The sequence below is a fragment of the Coregonus lavaretus genome, assembly GCF_964263955.1.
Source record: "Coregonus lavaretus genome assembly, chromosome: 11".
Taxonomy (NCBI): Eukaryota; Metazoa; Chordata; class Actinopteri; order Salmoniformes; family Salmonidae; genus Coregonus; species Coregonus lavaretus.
This window is the reverse complement of record NC_139998.1, coordinates 50,243,867-50,265,178: the sequence shown is the minus strand read 5'-3', so window position 1 is coordinate 50,265,178 and position 21,312 is coordinate 50,243,867. Positions and strand designations below refer to the sequence as shown.

Below are 21,312 nucleotides of genomic sequence, written 5' to 3'. Positions count from 1 at the left end.
CCAAATGGACAATGACCCCAAGCATACTTCCAACGTTGTGGCAAAATGGCTTAAGGACAACAAAGTCAAGGTATTGGAGTGGCCATCACAAAGCCCTGACCTCAATCCTATAGAACATTTGTGGGCAGAACTGAAAAAGCATGTGCGAGCAAGCAGGCCTACAAACCTGACTCAGCTACACCAGCTCTGTCAGGAGGAATGGGCCAACATTCACCCAACTTATTGTGGGAAGCTTGTGGAAGGCTACCCGAAACATTTGACCCGAGTTAAACAATTTAAAAGCAATGCTACCAAATACGAATTGAGTGTATGTAAACTTCTGACCCACTGGGAATGTGATGAAAGAAATAAAAGCTGAAATAAATCATTCTCTCTACTATTATTCTGACATTTCACATTCTTAAAATAAACTAACTAACTGACCTAAGACAGGGAATTTTTACTAGGATTAAATGTCAGGAATTGTGAAAAACTGAGTTTAAATGTATTTGGCTAATATGTATGTAAACTTCCAACTTCAACTGTAGTCCTGAGACATGGTCCTAGGGCTCAGGTCCTCCGGGAGGGGAGGGAGAGAGGCATTTCTCCCTCATCATCACAGCACTAAAACATGTCAATCATTCTTTACAACTGTCATGACTATAACTATTGGTATCAAAGTGGGACTGTGTGTAGGGTTGACATTTCAAAAACGCCTTCCTCTTTTAACTTCTGTATGGCCAGTCACACAAGGTCACCACCTCCCTTCTGATCAGTAGAAAGGGATTTTTTTTTTTTACTTATCCTCAGCACTTGAAAAAAGGAACTACACTCTGGGCACAGATGTCAGTTCAATGTCTAGTTGTTTACATTTGGTTGAGTTGTCAACTGTTGTTAATTCAATGTGAAATCAACAAAACATTTCACCATGTCATTGGATTTAGGTTCAAAGTTAGGTGAAAAACAAAACAAAATGCCCTTACGTTGATGACTTTTTGCAAATCCAATGCATTTTCCACGTTGATTCAATGTCATCATTTTGATTTTTGGGGTTGAACATGTGGAAAAAACTGTTTTTTCCCAGTGGGTAGTTTCTCATTTGCCAGATAAAGGGTTCAGCTGACACAGGCTCTTTCTCAATTCATCTTTCCTCAATTCCTCGCATCCCACCTTCTCAATCACATTAGAGAAAGTCCAAGTTCCCTACCTTCTGACTTTCTTCCCCAATGCATTTTGAGAAGTAAGAGAGAGAATGCAAGTTCCTTTCAAAATGTCAGCCCAGTTCATAGACATCCCTCAGTCTGATTTAGCTGCACTATAGAGGAGTAGCCTGATTAATTAGTTTAATGAGCAGTGAGATCCCTAGCTAAAATTAGGCTGACTGGGACTCCCTGCAACAGTCATTGAGAAAAAAAAAAGTGGTTAAGGTAACATCCTGAAGGCAGACTTGACATAATATGCATTAAACACACCGAGAATCTCACTGCCGTTTGACTGCCAATAGATACTTATCACAGGCCGTTCCTTCTTTACAAAAGGGTTCTTCGGCTTGCCCCATAGGATAACTATTTTTGGTTCCAAGTAGAACCCTTTTTGGTTCCAGGTATAATCAAATCAAATTGTATTTGTCACATGCGCCGAATACAACAGATGTAGACCTTACAGGGAAATGCTTACTTACAAGCCCTTAACCAACAATACAGTTAAGAAAAATAAGTGTTAAGTTAAAAGTAAAAATATATATATCTCATAATAAAAATAACAACTAATTAAAGAGCAGCATGTAAAACCCTCTCTGGAAAGGGTTCTACATGGAACCCAAAAGGGTTCTACCTGGAACCAAAAATGGTTCTTTCAAAGGGTTCTCCTATGGGACAGCCGAAGAATCCTTTTAAGTTCTAGATGGCACCTTTTTTTCTAAGAGTGTATTACAAAGCGGTACCTGCTGCGTGCTGACTCGGTAGCGACGAACCTAGCGAGTCTACTTGTAGAATCGCAATGCTTGCCAACAACTTGACTTTGAGCCAATCAGACAGCATTTTCTCCGTACATCCACGGATGAGCCAGTCACACTTCATATGCAATGTAGGCTATGGGATGGTAGCTAGCTAAGTGCACAGACGCAATGCACACAACACTAAATACTTCCTCCAAGCTAGCTAACCACAGCAGCTAGTATTGACATTATAACTAAATCATAATGGATTAGCTAGTTTCCATGAAACAGCTGCCTGTGTTAGCTGCCAAGTTAGCTAGTTAGATAGTGCAGTGTCCTTTGCTATCTTGTGCTAGCTAGCGAATATGCTAACCTTAACTAGGTTGCAAAACATTTGACTATGGGCTGGCACTTGCAGTATGGGATTATGGAGAGTGAATAAAATGGTTTATTCGTCATCTTCCTAGGTAGTTATTTAACTGCGGCCATCTGGCTAGTATCAACAAGGGCGTTCTATAAAATAGCAACATTAGCGCAGCTAGCTTGGAATCTAGACCATAAGCAACACACACAGACATGCATTGCCAAACAACGCTACTGCCACCTTCTGGTTTGGAGAATTTTAACAAGGCTGAGTGGCTGACTGCTTCCAAGGTCTTTGCTGTGTGAACACAAAAGAGATTGACTGCCGACACTGTTCAGAGATGCTAAGTACTGTCGGCAGGCAAACTTTTGACAATCCTACCGGTGTGTCTGAGGTTTTAGTGTAGAGCAGAACTGGCAGACAGCGTAGGATTATACAAGACTATGTAGGCTATACAATGTATGGAATGACACCATCCATGATGTCTGTGTGGAAATGCATTGCCTGTGGTATGAAAATAATTTCCACACACTAATAAGCGTCCATATCAAATTAATTAATTAATCCATTCAACGCTTATGGTAAACCTGGAATGAGTTGCTCTTGGAAATTATGTTGATGTTCGATCCAGGTGCAGATTTCTTGGCCGTCTGAGGTGACTCAACATTCCACAGGGTTCAGTGTACGTGAAAAGGAAAGTTGGTCTGCAAAATTCTTACGAAAAAAATTATTATTTATTGCCTTCTAACTACTCAATGTGCTGAGGCAAGGGAAGCGATTGCATTTTAGCCATCACGAGGCTCATCTTTAGGACACAAGCAAATGTCTTAATCTGATGGGAATGTAGAGCACTTGGCAAACTCTTAAGAGTAACAAGTTAAGCCATTGTCCTCTCTGTATTACTAGATGGTTGGGGGGAAATGACCTGGGAGAAAGGAAAGGGAGATGCATTCAGTTGTACAACTGTCAAGGTATTCAACTGAAATGTGTCTTCCGCATTTAACCCAACCTCTCTGAATCAGAGAGGTGCGGGAGGCTGCCTTAAATCGACATCCACATCGTCGGCGCCCGGGGACCAGTGGGTTAACTGCCTTGCTCAGCGGCAGAACGCCAGATTTTTACCTTGTCAGTTCGGGGATTCGATCCAGCAACCTTTCGGACACCAGTCTATTGCTTGTTGGCCAATCAAGCAATGAGCAAGAGCATAAAATGATGACCCAAAGCATTTGGCGCAGCGGTCTAAGGCACTGCATCTCAGTGCTTGAGGCGTCACTACAGACCCCCTGGTTCGATTCCAGGCTGTATCACAACCGGCCGTGATTGGGAGTCCCATAGGGCGGCGCACAATTGGCCCAGCGTCGTCCGGGTTTGGCCGGTGTAGGCCGTCATTGTAAATAAGAATTTGTTCTTAACTGACTTGCCTAGTTAAATAAAGGTAAAATAAAAATACATTCTAATCAGTCCAGTCTGAGTCTTCCTTCCCTATAGGTTTCCCGGACAGAGATTAACACCAGTCCTGAACTAAAAAGCATAATAAATAGCCTAGCTTTTATTTGTGAGCTTAATCTGTGCCCGGGAATCCGGCTGAAATTGTTCTGACACATCTGACGCAATCAATTTGCGCAATTAGCCTCGAGACAAGGTTATCCCTTTAGGCAGCAGCTGTTGACACTTGACGCTCATCGGATGATAGCAACATTATGCATATTGTGTAAACAGTGACACCGCTCCTTTAAGATCTTAATATTTACATTACCATCAGAAAACACACAGGGCCAGTCACCTTGAGGAAGTTTCTCACACGCCATTAAAATGATATTTGGGTATAGTTTCAAACCATTGCCTTCAATGTCTGAGACATTTACATGTCAAAGAAATAGCCTTGTGATGTGAGAGAGATAACAATCCTCCATAATCTACCTACATGGATGTTATCATTAACAATGGAACAACTAATCTATCCACACTACTTCAATTGAAGAGTTGAACACACAGAATAATCATTAATGTTGATAAGCTGATAGCTGGCATCAGTGTGTATTGTGAGAGTGATAGTATCCTTCTACAAAAAGAGAAGAATGAAAGTCAGAGAAGCCTTTATGGGAAAGTGGAATGCTTTGCAACAGAAGCCCAAGGGCAAGTTGGTCTGCCCTTGGCACTTACCAGAAGCAATTTCTTCAGTTCAGACTGCAGACTCTCCACACTTGGTTCAGTTGATAACCAAACAATTAAATATCACTAAATATTTACAAAATGAGCTTGAAACCAGAGCTTGAGTTTGAAACTCCTAGGCCTATTGTATTGTCTATTTTTTGTTTTATTCTGGTTTGAATTGAAACAATAGCTGTTGATTAATTTGCAAATGCTATATAGGCCCAATAGTATTGTCACATTTAATTTGCTCTGTTAAACCTACCCTTTGGAATGACTTCGATAGCAGCAGTGAACCTATTAAGGTTTTAATTGGCGATCACTCAACAATAATTCTCACAATAACTAATTGATAATAGTCAGTGACAAATAGCAGGGCTGGGCTTGGTTAAAACCCTGGATGGGAGACCGAAGGGTAGCTGTACATAGATAGATACATTTTCCAGTAGGAAGTGCTGCCATGCTTATATTTTGTTTTATTCTGATAACTGGATATATAGTTGAAGGTCTGACATTGTTTTAAAGGTACAAATTTATCATATATTATACAAGGTTTGTCTCTGTTGAAATTTGGTTACCATGATGACATAATCCTGTGGTTGAAATTTCACACTCAAAAACAACAGTTTACGTTAAGTACTTTTTTTCAAATCCAAAGTATTTTCCACGTAGATCCACGTCACAATACATTAACAAATTACGGTGAAACAACGTTGATTTCAACACTTTGTAGCCAGTGGGGCGCGCAGTGATGTTGACAACAAAACTGACAAAGTTGTAGGAAATAGGGATTGCATATCCACATGACGCAGTTACATCAATAAAAGTTGTAACTTCACTGACAAAGTTTATCAAGCCAAGTGGTTATAAAATCCCCTACCATGACTAATCATATGCATGCAAATATAATAGGCAACTGCAGTGACATTGTGACAGCCAATAATTAGCACATACCGTAGATTGCCTGTTTTACAATAGTTAAACTAGGGGGGGAAATGGTTTCATTCCAAATTCATTGTATACGAAACAGCAAGTATGCTATAATTGGTCAAATAAGTTTTACGCACCTGGAACAAAGTGGTGGAGAGCGCGAGAAGTTAGAAGAGAGAACAGTTAAAACGTGGTGTCGTCCTTCAGGGCTGAGTTCAGTACGAAAAAAAGGTAATGCAATGATCAATTAAACGGAAACGGTGAACGACCAGTTTAAAAACGGGCGTGGTTGTGGGTTGGTGAACGCTGTCAGCATGGCCGCTACCCGCCACACCCACCAAACGGAGCAAACGTACCTCAAACTCTGTTCAAGAACTTTGAAGAACGTTTCGTTCAGTACAAGCCGTTACGCAACGTAGCGAACGTTTAATCGAACTGAATGCACTCCTGGTAAAAACAATTGTCCCTCACTACTCGCTCCGTTTTTGAACCCTTTGATGTAACAGGAAAGGGTGGGCGGTTAAAGGAAAAGGTGGAGTCACTTTTCAGTAGAACTAGTTTAGACCGGTACCAATGTGCATGCTGAGACTGATCAGGACATTGATTGTCTACCCAAACAGGGAAAATATGTCCAACAAAAAAAACACACTCAAACCTCTGTTTTAATGATCTCGTAACCTAACCCATCACCTATAGGCCACCCAACGTACCATTTTTTACACAGCTTTAGGCCTACAGTACAATTTATTCCACAGCTTCAGACAGGAGCCACTGTACTGTAGGCCTACAGTAGGCCCCGTCTGAAAGCTGTGTAATAAATGGCTACAATTACACTATTTACATATTTTGACAGACGACACAGTATGTGTGACTTCTGTTTAAGCTCTGGATTTCAAGAGGAACTTCTCAAATTTCGGAGCCCTCGGAAGCAAGAGATATGTAGATGATGACATCCAGTGGATGTTGTGAATCACTGCAGGGAAACTTTTACCTGTAGTTCCATAAAAATCTCTTCAATGCAGCTGTAAGATACAGAATTCATGATTTATAAATATACACTCTGATTAACAATGTTCAACATTATTTGACTGAGTAGAGGTTTATTTTTATTTAATAGGCTGTACACATATTTTGCAGATGTTATCGCAGGTGCAGCAAAATGCTCGTTACTAGCGCGGTAATACACACAAATGCAATTTAAAAATATATATATATATATATCCGAACGAGTCCGGAATATAAATATACTGTACACAGTTGTACACAGTTGTGTCAAGGTGGCTGGATGTCCTTTGGGTGGTGGACCATTCTTGATACGCACGGACAACTGTTGAGCGTGAAAAACCCAGCAGCGTTGCAGTTCTTGACAGAACCGTGCGCCTGGCATCTACTACCATTCCCGTAGAGACCAGTGGATGGGCATAGAGTCGGTGTGGATAGTCTGTTGGGGAGGGAGAGCAGCAGTAGTTGTTAGCGATTTAACAGTCTTATGGTCTGCTGTATTGGTAACGAACATGTCTCTGGACACTAGTTGCCGGTTTCTGGTCTTTTATTTATCTGGATTGGATGAAATAAATGCAATACAATGAATGGTGAGCTTCTCAATGCTGCACACAGTGCACACCTAACGTGAGGAAAAGTAAAGCGAGCAAGTACCTGCACCAGGGAAGCTACGTTACAGACAGCCTGTACTGTGTAGCTAGCCTAACATTGCACCACTCGGTAGAAAACTCTTTCAGCAGAATATTTCATCACAAAAGGTTCGCTAGTAACACAACAATGTTGGAATACATTCTATCAAAATTACATGAAGTTTTACTACTTCTAAACGTTTATACCATGTACATTTACACATAACTCTCCTCAGTAGAATCAAAACATACTGAGCGGGAATTCCTTCGTCTGACTTGAAGGTACTTCAGGCCAGAGCAATATACCACAGAGCAATCGATACTCACGGTCCAAGGATATGGAAATATTAATACTCGTTACAGGAGCATGGAGAACAGTCCATGTCTCGGGTGGCTGGAGTCTCAATTTGGCTTCTTTTTAGATTTGTGACGCTTGATTGTGTATGTGGCACCAGACAATACATTTCTGCAAGTCAAAATTGATGGATTTGGTTACATCTTGACAATGAAATAGAAATTATAGCAGGTTGAGGTATATTGGGTTTAATCTTGTCCTGGAGGCAGAGCTGAGCAGTTTGAGAGGGAGAGAGTGGCCGAGCCGGAGAAAGAGAAAGAGAGAGAGAGTGGATGAGAGGGCCCGGGGTGGCCTCTTCCCGCCCCTATAGTAAAGGAACCTCCTCTGTTGATTTGTAGGTCTTCCATTCACACACGCACAGATACAGCAGGGGCCTAGCAGACAAAGTCAGGATGTGACATTCACTCACAGGAAGAGAAGCCAAACAACTTTTTTTCAGCTTTTTTGGCTACGCTGCTGTGTCGCTGGCTGCTGAGTGAAGTTGGAGCCTCAAGGTCTGTTGGTGGCTGGGAAGGAGAGTGTATCCATAGGATCCGGAGAGGGACAGATCTGCCTGGATCGTTGTCCAGAGGGAGTTAAAGTAAAGGGGGCTGACCACGGAACTCTCCTTGGCCTTCCAAAGACTCCCCACAGCATTCCAAGCCGTCCACACTGGGACCCCAGCCAGGTACTGTGGGGAAACATTTCCCCTTTCTTGTTTATTTCTCACGCTCTTTCTCTTTGTTCCATATAATTAGATCTTACTGAATTTGTTCCTTTGCATTAGCTACTGTTTTCTCTCTCCCACATACAGTATTTGTGTAGGACCTTGAAATAGCTATTGTTATTCTCCAGTGTCAGAAGGAAATTCCATGGAAAATCTGTAAAGTATGCAGGGTGCATAGTGGGCCTGGTCCACCGTCCCGTGTACATGATCAGACATGCACCAGTCTTTAACTGGAGAGGCATGAAGAGACTGAGAAGCAGTGAAGTCATAATCAAAGTGAAAGGACCATTATCCCCTATCCCTTGGCCTATGTAGACATTTCTTCTCTGTGCACTGTGACTGTTATATAATAACTCTGAGGTTTACTGCCCATGACTGTTATTCACATTTGTGGGACTGATATGGATTTAGACTTAGATACCATAACTAAGGGAGTGTAGTGGCCATCATAAAATCAGTTACCTATCCAGTTGTGGACCAGCTCCTTCTGTCATGTGGTCATTCTCCAAGTGAATACTCAATGCCTCTAATGTAAATTATCCACTAGAGATAATAGATGTGAAGTACTGAGGAAGAGGAGGATATTGTTCACACCACACATACTGTGTAACAAACACCATACAGATGTGGAGGAAGCTGTCCAGAAGATGAATGACATTCATACATTAGGCCTACTGTCCTGAGTAGTGAGAGCGGAAGCTCTTTGTCAAGTTTTTGCTACAGTCTGAGAGCAAAACCATACTAAAACTACACTAAACCAAGTGGAATGCAACATTTCTACTTGGGCTCATTCTGCATTACTCTGTACAGTTCAGGCTCAAAGCACACAAATAGGCTTGACTTACACTGAGTGTACAAAACATTAGGAACACTTTCATATGTTTTTTTTTTTTTTTTTTTTTTCACCTTTATTTAACCAGGTAAGCCAGTTGAGAACAGGTTCTCATTTACAACTGCGACCTGGCCAAGATAAAGCATAGTAGTGCAATAAAAAACAACAACACAGAGTTACATATGGGGTAAAAAACATAAAGTCAGAAATACAACAGAAAATATATATACAGTGTGTGCAAATGTAGCAAGTTATGGAGGTAAGGCAGTAAATAGGCTATAGTGCAGAATAATTACAATAGTATTAACACTGGAATGGTAGATGTGCAAGAGATTATGTGCAAATAGAGATACTGGGGTGCAAAAGAGCAAAATAAATAACAATATAGGGATGAGGTAGTTGGGTGGGCTAATTTCAGATGGGCTGTGTACAGGTGCAGTGATCGGTAAGGTGCTCTGACAACTGATGCTTAAAGTTATTGAGGGAGATAAGAGTCTCCAGCTTCAGAGATTTTTGCAATTCGTTCCAGTCATTGGCAGCAGAGAACTGGAAGGAATGGCGGCCAAAGGAGGTGTTGGCTTTGGGAATGACCAGTGAGATATACCTGCTGGAGCGCAGACTACGGGTGGGTGCTGCTATGGTGACCAATGAGCTAAGATAAGGCGGGGATTTGCCTAGCAGTGATTTATAGATGGCCTGGAGCCAGTGGGTTTGACGACGAACATGTAGTGAGGACCAGCCAACAAGAGCGTACAGGTCACAGTGGTGGGTAGTGTATGGGGCTTTGGAGACAAAACGGATGGCACTGTGATAGACTACATCCAATTTGCTGAGTAGAGTGTTGGAGGCTATTTTGTAAATGACATCGCCGAAGTCAAGGATCGGTAGGATAGTCAGTTTTACGAGGGCATGTTTGGCAGCATGAGTGAAGGAGGCTTTGTTGCACCCCCTTTTTCCCTCAGAACAGCCTCAATTCATCGGGGCATGGACTACAAGGTGTCGAAAGTGTTCCACAGGGATGCTGGCCCATGTTGACTCCAATGCTTCCCAGTTCCCACATTTGTGTCAAGTTGGCTGGGTGTCCTTTGGGTGGTGGACTATTCTTGATACACACAGGAAACTGTTGAGTGTGAAAAACCCAGCAGCGTTTCAGTTCTTGGCACACTCAAACCGGTGCGCCTGACACCTACTACCATACCCCGTTTAAAGGCACTTAAATATTTTGTCTTTCCCATTCACCCTCTGAATGGCACACAAACACAATCCATGTCTCAATTGTCTCAAGGCTTAAAAATCCTTCTTTAGCCTGTCTCTGCCCCTTCATCTACCCTGATTGAAGTGGATTTAACAGGTCACATCAATAAGGCATTATAGCTTTCAACTGGATTCACCTGGTCAGTCTATTTCTATGTTCCTAATGTTTTGTACACTTAGTGTATATAAGAACAGAAACTGGTGGCCAGTTTAACCACACAAGCTGCAGCATAACAAACCCAGGAAGTGTTAAGAGCAGCTGTGTGAAATGGGACGTGGGACTTAAATGCGGTCACATCACCACCAGACAGTGTCATTTAGAATGGATGAAAGGAGCAACAGCAGATTCAAAACTATTCTAGAACATCACACTGTTTGTATTATATTCAGTATACCTTTTGCAACAATATCTGTATGACTTCTTGAGAGCTGTAATTTTGGCTTGACTTTTCAGAGCTCTCCACATGAAACTCAGTCATGGAAACTAACTCAGTAAAGAAAAGTACATCCGTAAATTTCAGACCCTTCTAAACCATGGAGCCGAGTAGCCAGATTCTCAGTGGGCTACTACTGCCCTGTACTGAACTCCTTCTGTAATTCAGAAAGGCAGAGTTGCTGTGTTTTGCTTGCAGTTCAGGAGTATTAACACAACACTCTTCTCTTCTCTCTGGCGGACTTGATTCATACTCTAGTTCAGTGGTTCCCAACTCCAGTCCTTCAGTACCCCCCTTGACAAACACACCCCATTCAACGCATTGAGGGCTTGATGATTAGTTGACAAGTTAAATAAAATAAGTAAAAATGTGTACTGTTGGGGGTACTAGAGGACCAGGATTGGGAAACACTGCTCTAGTTGTTGTGATGACTCATCCTCTAAATGACTACCTTTTTAGTCTGCCGTTGGCCTATCATACTGAGACTCTAATACTGATAATCATTTGTTATCGACCTTCATGATGAACAAGTAATTTAGTGTAATAAACAGGCAGGTCTGGAGGACCCACTTATCATCCTATTGACCCGAGATGATGATGACATTCCCTCTCTGTAACATTGACTGTCTGAAAGGAAAATGTCAAACCCATTCAGGCTGTTTGATCCTTTATTAGCCCAGGACACTGCAAAATAATCTCTCCATTATCTACCAGATGGGTAATAGCTAATGACCGGATGTCTGAGACTATTGCAGTATGTATACTGTGTTCCGGTATCTGTTCATCCCTACAGCCAGGCGAGCAGCTTTCTCCATAACATCCTCAGTCAGTTTGTCCATGTTCCACCTTTGTCAATATTGTATCAAATCAAATTTTATTTGTCACGTACACAGTTTACAGCAGGTATAAAAGGTGCAGATCAGGTATCAGGTCAATAGTAAAGGTGCTAAACAACTCAAGGTGCTGCATTTGAACTTGAGGCAATGTAGCCGTACAAACGACTCCAATTGATTTTCTCCATTGGAGTCATATGGCCAGTGAGAGTAGGGGTTTCTGTTGAGCGTGTGGATGGATGCTTTGGGTGTAAAGTTCAAGAAGCTAGGTCTGAATGTGTCACGTACAGATGACGTAAAGAACAGCTGACTTCCCAGTACTACCAAAAATGTCATAGTGAAGTACAGCATGCTGTTAATTCAGTCAATTACCGTTGATTATATCTCTCTGATCTCATTTACATTTACATTTACGTCATTTAGCAGACGCTCTTATCCAGAACGACTTACAAATTGGTGCATTCACCTTATGATAGCCAGTGGGACAACCACTTTACAATTTTTTTAAAATTATTTTCTAATTTTTAAATGCTACATTTTTAGAGTATATTTTTAATTTTCATTTGTTTTATATATATATAGTATTTTATTTTTATTTTTGTGTGGGGGTGGGGGTAGGATTACTTTATACTATCCCAGGTATTCCTTAAAGAGGGTTTCAAGTGTCTCCGGATTTCAGTATTATATCATGCTGGACCTATTTCAAGGACCAGATGGTTGTCAGTATTGTAACCTTCAACTCATTTTACATAGCAGCCACCAGAAATGAATGCCGCAAATGGATTCTTGTACACTCCACTGTTGGTTTGTCCTCATATTTGGGGGCATATTTTATATTCAGAGCAGTTTCACAATCACAACATGCTTTGCTTATCACGTCCGTCAAAGCTATTCCCTTTGTAAACAAGTTGACAATACTGTTTATACTTTGCTGTTTTCGTTTGCTGATCTCTATCATGTTGCCTAATTTGCAGGCATGATAGTATTGTGGTACTTTGTTTGCAGGCATGATAGCATGGTGGGAGAGCCATTCTAACCTCTCATGACCTTTCTTGTTGTTTTCTCTATTTTTCAGAGACAAGTCCCTGCATTCCCATCCGTCCCCAATGTAGAGGTCACTGCCCTCTGAATAGCAAGAACTTAACCTGAACAAACGTATGTTTGTGAAACCTGTCCAATCCCCTCTCAGGAACACCCCCCCCCCCCCCACACACACACACACACACACTGTCCATTAGGCCCACACCTCACCATAAAGTCTACCATTAAGACAATGGCTCTCTGTCTCGGACAAGTCTTCAGCAAAGACAAAACGTTCAGGCCTCGGAAGCGCTTCGAGCCTGGGACCCAGCGCTTTGAACTGTACAAGAAGGCCCAGGCCTCTCTGAAGTCCGGCCTGGACCTGAGGAAAGTGGTCCAGCTTCCCGATGGAGAGAACATCAACGACTGGATCGCCGTGCACGTGGTGGACTTCTTCAACCGCATCAACCTAATCTACGGCACGGTCAGCGAGTTCTGCACCGAGCGCACCTGCCCCATCATGTCCGGGGGCCTGCGCTATGAGTACCGGTGGCAGGACGGAGATGACTACAAGAAGCCCACCAAGCTGCCCGCCTTGAAGTACATGAACCTGCTGATGGACTGGATCGAGACCAACATCAACAACGAGGACATCTTCCCCACAAGAGTAGGTGTGTGAGGACCTCATACTAAACCCTGAGGGACTCCTCTGTAGGGGGACTGTCTTTGGAGTTAGAGTTTAATCTATTGGGTGTGTGACCATGGAAGCTATAGCTACTAGCTATATAATGGGGCTTCAGGGTGCAAAGGTATATTGATGTTCAGGAGACATTCTCGGCTGCAATGGTCCTATAGAACGTCAATGTACAGAACGTTTACGGCAGTATTTATAACGAAAGCTCTTTGATGTAGAGCTAAGTGGATGATAGTGAATGCATCTGTGATGTTGCATCATGCCCCACCCTCTCTGACAATACCTATAATGGATCTAGAAAGGCTCAAGGATAGGTTAATTATACAATGAGGGTGGCATTTAGAAGAAATTGAAAGGGGTACTCTGAGTCTATTGTATTGGATACTGATATCCAGTGTGTGGTTTGAATGATCTTCAATGGAAACTAATGTGATTGTGTTTTAATGCTTGGTGAAAATGCAATTATTTAACATAATAGAACAAAATTATGGAACATAATGATATTCTGAAAGTTATTTTTTATTTTAATTAAAAATATATAATTAAAATAAAACCACCTTTATTTAACCAGGTAAGCCAGTTCTCATTTACAACTGTGACCTGGTCAAGATAAAGCAAAGCAGTGCGATAAAAACAACAACACAGAGTTACATATGGGGTAAACAAAACATAAAGTAAAAAAAACAACAGAAAATATATATACAGTGTGTGCGAATGTAGTAAGTTATGGAGGTAAGGCAATAAATAAATAGGCCATAGTGCAAAAATAGTTACAATTTTGTAATTAACACTGGAATGATAGATGTGCAAAAGATGATGTGCAAATAAAGATACCGGGGTGCAAATTAGCAAAATAAATAACAATATGGGGATGAGGTAGTTGGGTGGGCTAATTTCAGAATGGCTGTGTACAGGTGCAGTGATCGGTAAGCTGCTCTGACAACTGACGCTTAAAGTTAGTGAGGGAGATAAGAGTCTCCAGCTTCAGAGATATTTGCAGTTCGTTCCAGTCATTGGCAGCAGAGAACTGGAAGGAATGGCGGCCAAAGGAGGTGTTGGCTTTGGGGATGACCAGTGAGATATACCTGCTGGAGCGCAGACTACGGGTGGGTGTTGCTATGGTGACCAGTGAGCTAAGATAAGACGGGGATTTGCCTAGCAGTGATTTATAGATGACCTGGAGCCAGTGGGTTTGGCGACGAATATGTAGTGAGGGCCAGCCAACAAGAGCGTACAGGTCACAATGGTGGGTAGTATATGGGGCTTTGGTGACAAAACGTATAGCACTGTGATAGACTACATCCAATTTACTGAGTAGAGTGTTGGAGGCTATTTTGTAAATGACATCGCCAAAGTCAAGGATCGGTAGGATAGTCAGTTTTACGAGGGCATGTTTGGCAGCATGAATGAAGGAGGCTTTGTTGTGAAATAGGAAGCCGATTTCTAGATCTAACTTTTGATTGGAGATGCTTAATATGAGTCTGGAAGGAGAGTTTACAGTCTAACCAGACACCTAGGTATTTGTAGTTGTCCACATTCTCTAGGTCAGACCCGCCGAGAGTAGTGATTCTAGTCGGGTGGGCGTGTGCAAGCAGCATTCGGTTGAAGAGCATGCATTTAGTTTTACTAGTGTTTAAGAGCAGTTGGAGGCTACGGAAGGAGTGTTGTATGGCGTTGAAGCTCGTTTGGAGGTTTGTTAACATAGTGTCCAATGAAGGGCCAGATGTATATAAAATGGTGTCGTCCGCATAGAGGTGGATCCGAGCGTCACCAGCAGCAAGAGCGACATCATTGATGTACACAGAGAATAGAGTCGGCCCGATTATTGAACCCTGTGGCACCCCCATAGAGACGGCCAGAGGTCCAGACAACAGGCCCTCCGATTTGACACATTGAACTCTATCTGAGAAGTAGTTGGTAAACCAGGCGAGGCAGTCATTAGAGAAACCAAGGCTATTTAGTCTGCCAATAAGAATGCGGTGGTTGACAGAGTCGAAAGCCTTGGCCAGGTCGATGAAGACGGCTGCGCAGTACTGTCTTTTATCGATCGCGGTTATAATATCGTTTAGGACCTTGACCAGCTCGGAAACCGGATTGCATAGCGGAGAAGGTACGGTGGGATTCGAAATGGTCGGTGATCTGTTTGTTAACTTGGCTTTCAAATACTTCCGAAAGGCAGGGCAGGATGGATATAGGTCTGTAACAGTTTGGATCTAGAGTGTCACCCCCTTTGAAGAGTTACAAACTGATTTTCATTAATGCATCCAGGGATGGTCTCTAAAATGAATCTAATGGTTTGCAAAGGCTCAATGCTTTAATGAAAGGTAACTAACTAGCCAGTGTTCCTCCTGATTGACTGTTCTATCCTTCTTGTTGTAGGTGTTCCTTTCCCTAAGAACTTCCAGCAGGTGTGTAAGAAGATCCTGAGCCGACTTTTCCGGGTCTTTGTGCACGTCTACATCCACCACTTTGACAGCATCTGCAGCATGGGCGCCGAGGCTCACATCAATACCTGTTACAAACACTACTACTACTTCATCTCTGAGTTCAGCCTCATCGAGCACTCAGAACTGGAGCCCCTGGTGAGGAAGGAGGTGTGGTGGTGAGTAGGGTTGCACATTTCGGTAACTTTCCCAACATTCCCAGTTTTTTTCTGAAATCCTGGTTGGAAGTTTCCTGGAATTATGAGAGAATAAGCAGGAAATCCAGGAATCCACCATCCAGGATTTCTGGAAAGCCAGGGAATTTGGTGAAAGTTAGCTGAATTTTGCAACCCTATGGGTGAGCTTACGGCACGATGTTAACTCCGTTACACTTGGATGGGAGGTTTTGATTAATATATGTACAGTAAGTTCATATATACAGTGCATTTGGAAAGTATTCAGACCCCTTGACTTTTTCCACATTTTGTTACATTACAGCCTTATTTTAAAATGGATTACATTTTTTCCCCCCTCATCGATCTACACACAATACACCATAATGACAAAGCAAAAACAGGTTTTAAAATGTTTTGCAAAAGTATACTACCAGTCAAAAGTTTTAGAACACCTACTCATTCAAGGTTTTTTCTTTATTTTTACTATTTTGTACATTGTAGAATAATAGTGAAGACATCAAAACTATGAAATAACACATATGGAATCATGTAGTAACCAAAAAAGTGTTAAACAAATCAAAATATATTTTATCAAATCAAATAGCCACTCTTTGCCTTGATGACAGCTTTGCACACTCTTGGCATTCTCTCAACCAGCTTCATGAGGTAGTCACCTGAAATGCATTTCAGTTAACAGGTGTGCCTTGTTAAAAGTTAATTTGTGGAATTTCTTTCCTTCTCAATGCATTTGTGCCAATCAGTTGTGTTGTGACAAGGTAGGGGGGGTATACAGAAGATAGCCCTATTTGGTAAAAGACCAAGTCCATATTATGGCAAGAACAGCTCAAATAAGCAAAGAGAAACGACAGTCCATCATTACTTTAAGACATGAAGTTCAGTCAATACGGAACATTTCAAGAACTTTGAAAGTTTCTTCAAGTGCAGTCGCAAAAACCATCAAGCGCTATGATGAAACTGGCTCTCATGAGGACCGCCACAGGAATGGAAGACCCAGAGTTACCGCTGCTGCAGAGGATAAGTTCATTAGAGTTACCAGCCTCAGAAATTGCAGCCCAAATAAATGCTTCACAGAGTTCAAGTCACAGACACATCTCAATATCAACTGTTCAGAGGGGACTGTGTGAATCAGGCCTTCATGGTCGAATTGCTGCAAAGAAACCACTACTAAAGGACACCAATAAGAAGAAGAGACCTGCTTGGGCAAGTAACATGAGCAATGGACATTAGACCAGTGGAAATGTGTCCTTTGGTCTGGAGTCCAAATTTGAGATTTTTGGTTCCAACCGCCGTGTTTTTGTGAGACGCGGTGTGGGTGACCGGATGATCTCTGCATGTGTAGTTCCCACAGTAAAGCATGGAGGAGGAGGTGTTATGGTGTGGGGGTGCTTTGCTGGTGATGCTGTCTGTGATTTATTTAGAATTCAAGGCACACTTAACCAGCATGGCTACCACAGCATTCTGCAGCGATACGCCGTCCCATCTGGTTTCGCCTTAGTGGGACTATCATTTGTTTTTCAACAGGACAATCACCCAACACACCTCCAGGCTGTGTAAGGGCTATTTTACCAAGAAGGAGAGTGATGGATTGCTGCATCAGATGACCTGGCCTCCACAATCCCCTGACCTCAACCCAATTGAGATGATTTGGGATGAGTCGGATGGCAGAGTGAAGGAAAAGCAGCCAACAAGTGCTCAGCATATGTGGGAACTCCTTCAAGACTGTTGGAAAAGCATTCCAGGTGACGCTGGTTGAGAGAATGCCAAGAGTGTGCAAAGCTGTCATGAAGGGTGGCTATTTGAAGAATCTCAAATAGAAAATATATTTTGATTTGTTTAACACTTTTTTGGTTACTACATGATTCCATATGTGTTATTTCATAGTTTTGATGTCTTCACTATTATTCTACAATGTAGAAAATAGTAAAAATAAAGAAAAACCCTTGAATGAGTAGGTGTGTCCAAACCTTTGACTGGTACTGTTGAAAAAATAAAAAACGGAATTTTCACATTTACATAAGTATTCAGACCCTTTACTCAGTACTTTGTTGAAGCACCTTTGGCAGCGATTACAGCCTCAAGTCTTCTTGGGTATGACGCTACAAGCTTGGTACACCTGTATTTGGGGAGTTTCTCCCATTCTTCTCTGCAGATCCACTCAATCTCTGTCAGGTTGGATGGGGAGCGTCGCTGCACAGCTATTTTCAGGTCTCTCCAGAGATGTTCGATCGGGTTCAGGTCTGGGCTCTGGCTGGGCCACTCAAGGACATTCAGAGACTTGTCCCGAAGCCACTCCTGCGTTGTCTTGGCTGTGTGCTTAGGGTCGTTGTCCTGTTGGAAGGTGAACCTTCGCCCCAGTCTGAGGTCCTGAGCTCTCTGGAGCAGGTTTTCGTCAAGGATCTGTCTGTACTTTGCTCCGTTCATCTTTCCCTCGATCCTGACTAGTCTCCCAGTCCCTGCCGCTGAAAAACATCCCCACAGCATGATGCTTCCAGCACCATGCTTCATCGTAGGGATGGTGCCAGGTTTCCTCAGGACGTGACGCTTGGCATTCTGGCCAAAGAGTTCAATCTTGGTTTCATCAGACCAGAGAATCTTGTTTCTCATGGTCTGAGAGTCCTCTAGGGGCCTTTTGGCAAACTCCAAGCAGGCTGTCATGTGCCTTTTACTGAGGAGTGGCTTCTGTCTGGCCACTCTACCATAAAGGCCTGATTGGTAGAGTGCTGCAGAGGTGGTTGTCCTTCTGGAAGGCTCTGGTTCCAAACTTCTTCCATTTAAGAATGATGGAGGCCACTGTGTTCTTGGGGACTTTCAAAGCAGCAGAAATATTTTGATACCCTTTCCCAGATCTGTGCCTCGACACAATCCTGTCTCGCTCTACGGTCAACTCCTTTGATCTCATGGCTTGGTTTTTGCTCTGACATGCACTGTCAACTGTGGGACCTTATATAGACAGGTGTGTGTGCTTTTCCAAATCATGTCCAATCAATTGAATTTACCCCACGTGGACTCCAAGTTGTAGAAACCTCAAGTATGATCAATGGAAACAGGATACACCTGAGCAGAATTTCGAGTTTCATAGCAAAGGGTCTGAATACTTATGTAAATAAGTATAAAAAATTCTAAAAACCTGTTTTCACTTTGTCATTATGGGGTATTGTGTGTAGATATATGATCTTTAAAAAATATATATTTTAGAATGAGGCTGTAACATAACAAAATGTGGAAAAAGGGAAGGGGTCTGAATACTTTCCGAATGCACTGTAGTGCAGGGGCAGGGGATGTCTGGATATTCATTTATGAGGGAATATCCTTCACATACAGTCATTCAGACTTACGTGGTCTAGTTTTGCTGTAGTTCAATGAGGGAGGAGCTTTGCCGTCATAAAACAGAAGCAGTGGATTGTCACTGTTATTTCACACCACAAGAGAACATGTCGTTTTGTGTGTCTGTTCAAACCACAAACTGGGTGATTATACGGAATCACACTCTGGGCATAGAACATAATGACTAAATCACAGTCTAGTATAAGATAATTGTATGATAGCTGCTTGTCTTTAATTGTTCCCTTTGGCACAGTCATTGGAATTAATGATGCACTACTTATTTCCCAAATTTGAATCATAAAATAAAATTGTTAAAGTCTGTAAAAAATCTGGTTTGGTTTATATAAGCATTATAAGCGACATTGCACTCTAGTCAGCCATACGTGAGAATGTCACTTTCAAGTTGTTTTCTCTAGTGCAGAGCTTCATTACATCTGAACCGATGAAGGTAGGATCTCTGAGGTATACAATAAAAGGCCTCTGTTATCATCATTATGAAGTACAGACTACTTATAAATAACAATGAGACATTATATCAACAACACAATCTGGGGGGATAGATTGAGCAGTTAGCTTTTCTGCTTTTGGTTGACTATAAGTCATCTGTTTGTGAGTGAGTTCGAGTGAGTTCTCTTCAGATTATGGCTTTATTTTAGCTTATCCGTTAGGGAATGATTTTAGCGTCATCATACAGCATGTCAGCATAGGCGTGTAGTTCTGTCTGTCACCTCAAATGAACGGCGCAATCTGGGATTGGTACATCCATTTTTGGACTTTTAAATGAATGATAGACAGTGATTCTTTAAGAATATGGCTTACCAAAACAGTGACAGGTGACTGCTTTGTTTTCCTTTTCCCAGATTGCCCTTTAATCGTAGGTCTGTTCAATGGAGAAAGCTTTGTAATAGCCATTCCTATGCGTTGTTTTTGCAGCAAAGTAGGCATATAATGCAATTATTTGTCAATATCATGTTAATGCCCTGTCTCTCCTCTCTCTTCTCTACCCTCAGAGGGCAATGACAGAGAAGATCTGTAACTAAACCACTTCGACAATGGCGTTTACATCATTTCAGCATTCCCTGAGGCCTTCAAGAGACCCACAGCTTCAATACAACCGAACACTCAAACCAAAGGACAGTTAAATGGATTTTGAGTGGATTTGAAGAACTAAAGTCTTATCCATCCCAAGCATTACGTTTGTTCATAAAGTGAAATTTTCAGCTAATAGGCTATATGTTTTATGAAAAAGGACTGTTCTGCTTCCTATAGTGCTGTGACCTGATGTAGCACTCCAGTCTTCTGAGCTTTATTGTAGTAACTATTGTTTTTTTGGTACTTTTTAGTAATATAGTTTTTTGTGCATGTTCTTGACATCATCAACTTTGGAAATGTTTGCAGATTCGAGGTGTTTGAGCCATTTTGTGACAGACGGAAGGTCACAACCATAGAGATAGATAGAGGACTCATCTTTGTATCTGTGCAATTATAGTGTCTGTGACAGCATGGGCATTGAGGCTGTCTCCATTTTGAAGTAGTACATTTTCTTCTTCACGATTGGGTGATCCCGCCTGATGACCCGATTGGACATGACTCCAACAGGGTCACCTGGAGGGATCAACCAATGAAGTTGGAAGTCCCGCCCAGTTGACCACATTAAAATGGTGGAAGCCCTCAATTGCTCTGCCCATGCTAATACAGCCTTTTGGCCACTAGAGCCCTCTATCATTCTCTATGATCACAACACAAGACCTGTCTCCAGTGTTTTGCATTTTTGTGACAAATATGTGTCCAATGTGTCCCAGCCAGACAACTTGAAAAAATAAATTTGTGATGGAAGCAATAGGCCTACCTGTAATAATATAATAATAATAATTGACTTCATTTTAATTTACACAAAACCAGTTTAAATCTTACTCTGTGGGACCGATCTGATGTGTAACTGATTCAATTTCCAAGTGTCAAAAGCCTCTTTTACCCTTCCTGGCCTCTGTTGAGTTCATTTATTAGGTAAGTTATTAATCTTAAAATACTCATGACTCATGAATATAACTTGCCCTATAAATGGGGCGGCAGGTAGCTTAGTGGTTAAGAGCGTAGTGCCAGTAACCGAAAAGTCGCTGGTTCTAATCCCCGAGCCGACTAGGTGAAAAATCTGTCGATGTGCCCTTGAGCAAGGCACTTAACCCTAATTGCTCCTGTAAGTCGCTCTGGATAAGAGCGTCTGCTAAATGACTAAAAATGTAAAATCT

At 42.0% G+C, this 21,312-nt stretch overlaps 2 protein-coding genes across 2 annotated transcripts in view; one reads left to right on the top strand and one right to left on the bottom strand.

Moving 5' to 3' along the window:
- The window catches only part of LOC311137742 (very long chain fatty acid elongase 1-like), a 37,229-nt gene extending 31,400 nt beyond the window's left edge, over positions 1–5,829 (bottom strand). The window contains exon 1 of the mRNA XM_084172315.1: positions 5,498–5,829. The gene's annotated coding sequence lies outside the window, so the exon portion shown is untranslated. The remainder of the gene's footprint in view (positions 1–5,497) is intronic.
- Positions 5,830–7,699: 1,870 nt separating this feature from the next.
- LOC311137085 (MOB kinase activator 3C-like) lies at positions 7,700–21,288 on the top strand. The gene is made up of 4 exons (XM_084171418.1): positions 7,700–8,013; positions 12,481–13,096; positions 15,499–15,701; positions 20,074–21,288. Exons 2-4 carry the CDS (start codon positions 12,679–12,681, stop codon positions 20,101–20,103), a joined length of 651 nt encoding a protein of 216 aa, XP_084027544.1. The 5' UTR covers positions 7,700–8,013; positions 12,481–12,678; the 3' UTR covers positions 20,104–21,288.
- Positions 21,289–21,312: the final 24 nt, after the last annotated feature.